This window comes from Acartia tonsa, chromosome 2, assembly GCF_053477335.1.
Source record: "Acartia tonsa isolate MP-2025a chromosome 2, ASM5347733v1, whole genome shotgun sequence".
Taxonomy (NCBI): domain Eukaryota; kingdom Metazoa; phylum Arthropoda; class Copepoda; order Calanoida; family Acartiidae; genus Acartia; species Acartia tonsa.
Window position 1 is genome coordinate 19,179,531 of NC_137261.1, and position 8,326 is coordinate 19,187,856.

An 8,326-nucleotide genomic window follows, 5' to 3' on the forward strand; every position below is an offset into this window, starting at 1 on the left:
ATTTGTGAAAATAAGCCAGCTAAATAAATATGAAAATATGATTTTCAAGCTTTGATATTTTAAAAACTACATGGTAGAAAATTTAAATTCTAATATATGTCATATAAATGTAGTTTAAATCATTAACCAGGAAATAATATGCAGTTCACTAAATTAAGTTCAAATGCATTCAGTGCAACTACCCCTTTACGAGTACCTAAGATAAAGTGTGTCTAACTAAAATGAAACAATAACACATGCAAACTAAAAATAGCACTGACGTCATTTATGGTTTTATGCTAGTGTCAAACTATTTCATGCATCTAAAAATAACACAACAAATAAAAAGACAAACTATATTAGTTTAGTTTCAAAGATATTAAGTTAGGTAAGTAGTTTTAAAAACAAATTATATTTAACTTACGAATCGCTGAAAGCTCCATTCCATTCTTTTTCTCCCCATGGGTTGCGCAATCGGACCAAACTCAACTTTTCTCTTCCTCTAAATAAATATAAAAATATTTTAAAATATATGGACGTGCCTTTTTTCTAAAGAGTAGTGGTTTAAGTAACAGATCTATAGTATAGATGTATATACAGACAACTACCTCCCTTCATTTTTCAAAGACCTCTTTCGTCTGCTTCTAAATAATTTTCTGCTACTTAACTGTGTTAATATAAGCGATATCATTGGTTGATTTTCAATGACCCAATAGGAAAGTTGCACAAGACGATTGCGATGGGGAGATACAGTTAATTAACCCTTTCTCCCTCTAGTGTTTTACTCTAATGTTTAAGTAAAGACATTTGTTTTACTTTATTAAAAGATCAGATAATTTCATTGGCCGTAATTGCTATCAATAAAGATGTAAATAGAAAATTCTGCTTATACATTTGGCTTGACCAATACCATATAGGTTTAATGTTAAATAGTTTTTTCTTCTTCATCATGTAAGAACATAAAGTTGAAAAATAAATATTACTTGAAAAGGTTTGTGAGACCAATAGATCCGACAGGTACTTTCTTGACCGCGGTCACGCCATAGGCATGACCTTTGACCAGTCCACAATCTGTCTTCTCTTCCTGCTGACCACCTTCACACCTTAATTGATTCTAAAGTTATTCTGAACATGTAAATAACAAGGATGACAACATTTATAAAAGCGAAGCTCTGAAATAACAACGAACATTAACACTTGTCGAGTATCAGGACTGAATATAAGTTTAAACAAAATTGCAAATAAATTTGTTGCAAAACAGCGTTAATACAGGATACTGTTTAAGGACATACTTACATATTTAGGACCTGATTTTAGAGATGCTTAGCTTATTACTTTGTACTTTGTTGTAATAGGAATTAGTATTTCATAAATCAGATGAAGCCCCTTAATGATAATGAATAAAATGGCCCCTTGGAAAAAGGCAACATCTTATCTTTCTCAATAAATAATGTAACCTGATTGCACAACAAATCAAAGCATGTTCTCCAATTTCTTTTAGAATTCTATTGTACAGTTCTATCTTCTTGTCTTCATCCTAATAATTAAAAGTTAAGATTAAGTTTTTCAAAAGAAAAAGACATTTATATATACAGAAAGCTTGAGTATAATTTCGTCATTTTTTGACAATTATGACTTACAACACAACCAACTATTTGATTACACGATCTTTCTATGGAGTTTTAAACTGTGCAATGTACAATGTAGATAAGTTGGTTCTGTTTTCCTTGCTTTTAAAATTCTGTGCCGAACTAACAAGCTATATTTCAACGTCTTTGATATGACAAAAGCATTTGCATTAGAAAAATATAGACAATAAATAAACAAATAAAAAAACAAGAAAGATACTGACCCTATAAGTTAAAGCTCCAGAGTCTGATCGGAGCTGTATTAGCTCAGCAACTCCTCCGGTAAAATCTACCAGCGCATCAGAAATATTGCCACCGTCCAGTGCTTCGTAAGAGCCATTCAATCTTTAAAAAAATAAAAAATCGATGATTAATGATTTCATTCATTTTGATGTGTCTTTCCTTCTGTGTTTAATAAGATTCTTGTATCTGACAATTAAAGGAAGGGGACAATAATCTGTAGTTGAGCCCAGTGTTTCGGAGCCGGAGCCGGGAGCAGCAACATTTTTGGTGGAGCCGGAGCCGTATTTTTCGTTGAAAACGGCTCCGGCTCCAGATTAGCTAAAAATGATTTTTTACAGTAATATTATAATTTTGCAACGGTCTAATTCCATATAATAAACTGAAAAACTATTGTTACTTAACAAATATACACACATCATTCTACTTTTATATAGCTTTAATCAAATAAAAGCAAAATATTTTATATTATTTATTTTATTTTATCAAATTCAATAATTGATATATAAAGGGGGGGGGGGCAAAAGTGACACTTTTTGAAACCAAAACTAAAAGTCAAAGGAACTCAACTAAAAAAAGAGTTTCAGGTCTGATATTTTGCATGGCAGTTGCTTTATAAGGGTACAATATGGAACTGTGAAAAAACGGCGGCGCAACCGCCGAAAACCGCCGAGATAAGGCAAAAAAAATTCGGCGGGAAACGGCGGTTTTCGGCGGTTGCGCCGCCGTTTCTTCACAGTTTCATATTGTACCCCTATAAAGCAACTGCCATGCAAAATCTCAGACCTGTAACTCTTTTTTTTTAGTTGAGTTCCTTTGTTGACTTTTAGTTTTGGTTACAAAAAGTGTCACTTTCGCCCCCCCCCCCCTTTTAAGGTAGGAGCCGGAGCTGGAGCCGGAGCAGTATTTCCAGATTCGGCTCCGCGGAGCTGGAGCCGGAGCCGCATCAAAATTAAACGGCTCCGACACCCTGGTTGAGACCTAACAGTTACATCATCTGCTGTCGTCATCATATCTTTCAATAAAACATAAGTAAAAAAAACGTGCTACTGTGGTGATAGTATAAAATAAACCATTACTTGGCATACGCCTTTTCCAGCAATGCAGACCAAAATTCTCCGGGCTCTTTAGAATAGGTGAAAACAGGAGATCCGTTTCTAAAATGAAAGAATAATTTACCATAACGGTCCTGTAGGAACCTTTATAAACCTTTCTAATAGCTATTCATGAAATAAACATGTGCATTACCATGTATTAATAATTTTTTAAAACCATCCTTTTTGTCTGTAGGGGAGGATCTCACAAACCGCTGAACAGACATGGTTCTCCTTTACAGTGAAGCTTCTTCTTATAGGCTTTAAGATGGTTTTGGGCTATTTTATTTTTATAAACAATTATGGGTTCATGCTATTTTGCTGCTCTTTTAAATCCCTTCGAATATAGACCCCCATAGATGCTAGGGGCGCAGTCGCTAGATCTCAATAAATCAAAATATTTCTGTGTAATTTAGTGCCTAAGTATTTTTTGAAAATCATTTGTTCATAAATTATAATTTAAACGAAGATCTAAACCAAAATTTTATCAAATATCTACCATTAAAATTCCGTTTTTAAAGTAATAAACTGCAAATAAATAGTTTCATTAAATCTTTTTTTCACCTTGTTGGAATGAGATCGTCGACTAGAATTTCTATCCACCGACCAAATCGCCAGAAACGAAATCGGAAAACTCCTCTAAAAATTAATTAAGTTAAAAACACAAATCTTGAAAATGATAATCGATAGGTACTCCTAATCTGTTTAAAACATTTTTTGTCTAAAGAAAAAGATCTATGAATCTACTAAATCGACAGGATTGACAATTTTGCTAATGCAAGAGTGAATAATTCAATTTTCTGGAAAAGATATACGTATTAAACTTTGTGCATAAGGAAAAAGGATAAGAGGATGAATACTCACCCCCTTTTCGTCGTAAAATACTACTTCCCCATCCCTAAATTTTTGAAAAAAAATCTAGCAGACGAAAATCAAATGCCGCCCAGGGGTTTTTGTATGTCAATCATAAATAATAATGTGAATAAAAAGAAAAGCAATATTTAGCAAACAGCAAACAAAATTTTCCCACTTTTAAGAAATAAAAGGATTCATCTTTCATGCACAATTTTTTTTAGATAAAAATAAATTCTTTGTAATTTTTAATCAAAACATTAAAACGACAATATCTAAAAGTAAAAAGTAAAAAAAAAATATTTTTTTAGATGTTGTTATTTTAGTATTTTTTATATTTAATAACAAAATTTTCTTTTTATTTTTAATTTAAATATTACATTCTAACTATTGAAACTTTACATATTAATTTTGTAATCCTCCCATTTGAAAAGTGGTGGAATAGCAATAAAATTTAGCGCGGCAACAGCGCTAATTAGGCCCCTGGGCCCACTGCCTATTTTCGTCTTCTAGTTGCTTCGATTCCTCTCTTTTATTTTTTTCTCTATGACTTTGTGTTAATGCTAATGACGAAGCCACAAGTTTTAAACTACAGAAAACAAAAAAGGATTAATAATTTGAATGTTATTTTTTGGAATTTAATTATATAGAGATAGGTAGATAAAAAGTCCGGGGTCTATTAATTTTTTGTTATATCAGTGACATTTGCATAAATAGCAGTGTTGCAGCCGTATGCAGGTCTTTATCACAACACATCATACCAGAAATGTCAAATAGATCTCATGTCTGTGGTTTAACGCAAATAGTGAGAATGCCTTGGCTCATAAACAATTGCAAGTTATTCCTAAGAACAGTTAGGACAACCAAACTAAATTCGTCCAATCATGGGTTGGTTGTCTGTTGAGTGTTACTTAAACCATGGGGAATATAGTTAAGAAGTTCCTTAAAGATCGCTTGAAAGAAAATATATAATTATAGAAAATATCAACTTACGAGTATTTTCCCGGATTTTCAGGATCCCATTCTTGGTCTTGCACATCTGGTATAACTTTCTCCCATAATTTCTCTATCCCTAAAAATAAAATAAATACATTGATTACACTTATGTAGATTATATTTATTGGTTGAAAAGTTTGATACCTACTAAACTATTATTTACCAACAGATCAAGATTTAATAAAAGTGACTGAAGACAAATCAGAAAACATATATATTATTTGGTACAAGTACATTAAATTTACAGTTCAATGTCCCCTCCCTCTCTGTGCTATGATATATTTTATCTGTATGTTTTAACGGATAAAAAATCCTAGCAAAGACCTTTTAAATTTACATTTCTTAAATATATTACCTGCTAAAACACTAGCGGCAGCCACAAACCAACAGTTTCCTAGTTTTCCCTTAACATTTAAATGATCTTATTTTTAATAATCTATGTAGCTTTGTTGAAATTTTCATAATTCAAACTTGAAAAGAACTTAATAAATTATTTTTAATTTCACGCTTTAAACATTGGGAAAAGAGACAATGACATTAAAAAAAGAGATGCAATTCAAAAATAAGGAGAAAATGATCATGAAGGGTCCATCATAATGATATCAAATGGTTATGAAAAAGAATCTGCCTTTTTTTTTACAAGAAGCAAAAGATTTTTCTCTCTTAATTTTTTGGAAAACATTGGAATTTTAAGAAAAAACTTTAAAACATTGAAATCTAATTGAAAACCTAAGTAATTTTCAAGGGAATCACTAAAACTTTTTAGTGGCTGGGATTTTTTTACCCTTGAGTTTAACATTTTCAATCTTTTTTGTTAGTAATGGAAACATGACCTCAATTTAATCTTTGAAATACGTTCACTTTAAGAAATTACAGGGTAAGTTTATTAAAAGATAAAACAATCTTTCATTCATTGTAAAAAATAAAACATAGAAAAATGGAATTGCTCATCTAATAGGTAACTTATCATAATTTCTGGAACCTTAATGCGTTGTTAATAGTTATTTTGGGTATAATCTCTTGTGTAACTGTATTTTCACAACAGATTTTCTCCTATTTCTAACCCCTGCTGGGTGCCCTAACACTGCGGGACCAATTGCCTAACTCTTCGGGGCAATCAACTAACCTATCAACAACTACAGTGGAAATACGACGAAACGTCCCTTAAGAGGCGTTGTCACGAAAGGGACTATACGTTATTATTTTAAGTTTGGGTAATGTATGTTGAAAAACAAACCTGAACAACGTCATGTCTACCAACTCCATCTTTCACAAGCCGTGGATTATTACACAATTCTGAAAAACATTTTTAATTACAGTAATTGGGGTTTAGTTTTACTTTTGCAAGTTTTAAGAAAACCTAAATTTACCTAAACCAAAATGAGACCTTTTTAACATTATAAAAATCTGGCAAGGTAAATTAGAGTTCCAAAATGCTTTTAAATAAAATAATCACTAATTAAATGTTAATAAATACACAAAGATACTCAGCAAGGAATAAATGACTAGGTATATATTAATACCTGAAATTCGTCTCCACTCTACGCCATGCAGCTCTTTAGATTTCTTTAGGCCAATTGAAGCATTGCCAGCTGGAAAACTGGAATCTGTCCAGGGAACACCAAGTTCCTGAAAGGTAGAGCAAGATAGATATTAGTTATTAGTTAGGGAGGGGACATTGGACTGAAAATTATGTGGTGGCGAAAGTTTTTACAAACGTTCTAACATTCATTGTCTTTAAACTTTGGATACTTTGACCAAATTATCATTGGATAATACAAATAAGCCGTTTACATACAAGCCCTTTTCAATCTAAAGAAAGGTTATGTAATTTTGTTCATTATAATTGTGGATGTACATTAACTTAATGTCCATTGTCTTATCCCTTAAAGTACCTGACTTGCCCCCCCCCCCCCCCCTTAAATTCAAATATTTTAACTTCATTTTGACTTCGTTGACTTAAGGAGATCATTTGATTGAAGTTTTATATATAAGGCTTTTAGTGGGTTTTATTTTCGAAGATTCTTCCATTTCCTTTCCAATATTTCCAATCAAAACAGGGGCAATCATAACCATGACAAGCTGACAAAAACTAAATAAAGGTAGTAGAATTTGAATAAAAATATTTACAGGACGAATAATTGCGCAATTATTAGAAATGAGTTTGTGTGTGTGAATTAGTCGAGTGAAGAGAAAATAAAATCGCTAATTAGTAGGGTTGTATCATGAAATACGCTTAAAAAGAGTGTTGACGCACAATAGACGTACGGTCATTAACTATAGAATAGCGATTCTTAAAAATACCTGATGGTGTTTACGCAGTTTTGCATATTTTTGATCTCGAAATAATTCTATCCTCATTTTTCTGCTTTTGATTAAGTGTAATATTGTCGAATCCAACTTAGGTTTGGTTCTTCACAGCCAATATTTGTAAATAGATCTAAACAAAGGATTAGCCATGAACAAATTCATTATTGCATGAACATTGCCAAACAATTGTGTGCATAAATAGCGCAGCAACAACAAACTAAAACTTAACTATAATTAAAGCTTTATTGACTAGCGCATATAAAATGCTGTTGAATCTAGCAGGAAGAGAGAGGACATTGGACTGTAAATTAGACTAGTACCCATAGTTTTGCAGCCACTTTATATTATACTAGCGGCTTCGCCCCTAGCCTCTAGGGGCTTTGCCCCAAGAGGTTTGATCAAACCAATTTTTCGTATTTTAGATATAAAAGAAAATTTTTTTTTAATTTCTTTTTTGGGGGGGGGGAATTTTTTTTTCCTTTTTTTTTTTGGGGGGGGGGGGGGTAGTCGACCCCACTATTTTAATTTTAGTTTTAAAAAGAATTTTTTTTTTTTTGGGGGGGGGTATTTTTTCATTTTTGGGGGGGTTGGGGGTGTCCCACCCCCCAAGAAAATAGTTAAAAACCTTCCCGGGAACTATGAGAAGCTACCCTGTTAAGGAGAACCCGATCGGTTCAGCGGTTAGCAAGATTCTTCGCTACAAACAAACAGACAAACAACAGACAGACAGACATCGTTATACTTTGTATTATAGATGTTGGTCTAAAAATCTAGGGTACTTTTATTTATATGTGATAGTTTAGTTGAAAACTTTTAATTTCCAAACTTTTCAACAAATGATTTGAGTACGGGCAGTTTTGTTTATCATTATTGGGTACGTACATTAATTATTCGTCCATTGTCTTATCCCTTAAGGTCCCTGAATATCTAGTCTGCAATAAAATCAGGAGGAGGTAGGGCTGACAAAATTTAAGACACCTGCCATACTTAAAAGTGAGGTAAAAACGAAAGCTGAGGCAGAGTACTTAACGCGGAGTTTGAGCTAGTCCAAAGCAAAGAAAAATAACTTGTCCTTCTACATAACTACTAAAGAACAATAGCTCATCATTCAATCGAGAAAATAAACGATATTACACCTATTTCAATTGTTCTTGCTTCCTTGCTTTTGTCATTTTATAGGTACAATTTTAATTTTGGTACATTTTTTTTAACCTGAAACAAAAATTA

The 8,326-nt window shown here is 32.4% G+C and overlaps 2 protein-coding genes across 5 annotated transcripts in view; one reads left to right on the forward strand and one right to left on the reverse strand.

Annotated features, from left to right (window-relative positions):
* Positions 1-8,313, reverse strand: part of LOC145306145 (calpain-5-like) — a 30,981-nt gene extending 22,668 nt beyond the window's left edge. For both annotated transcript variants that reach the window (XM_080148128.1, XM_080148121.1), the window contains exons 1-12: positions 8,236-8,313; positions 7,094-7,229; positions 6,313-6,418; positions 6,027-6,085; positions 5,145-5,193; positions 4,787-4,865; positions 3,506-3,580; positions 2,927-3,004; positions 1,832-1,952; positions 1,437-1,516; positions 963-1,082; positions 404-481 (exon numbers count right to left, since the gene is read on the reverse strand). In XM_080148128.1, the coding sequence (XP_080004254.1) occupies positions 404-481; positions 963-1,082; positions 1,437-1,516; positions 1,832-1,952; positions 2,927-3,004; positions 3,506-3,580; positions 4,787-4,865; positions 5,145-5,193; positions 6,027-6,085; positions 6,313-6,418; positions 7,094-7,150 (902 nt within the window). In that variant the 5' untranslated portion in view covers positions 7,151-7,229; positions 8,236-8,313. The remainder of the gene's footprint in view (positions 1-403; positions 482-962; positions 1,083-1,436; positions 1,517-1,831; positions 1,953-2,926; positions 3,005-3,505; positions 3,581-4,786; positions 4,866-5,144; positions 5,194-6,026; positions 6,086-6,312; positions 6,419-7,093; positions 7,230-8,235) is intronic.
* Positions 1-8,326, forward strand: part of LOC145306209 (uncharacterized) — a 324,616-nt gene that overhangs the window by 285,702 nt on the left and 30,588 nt on the right. The window lies entirely within an intron of this gene.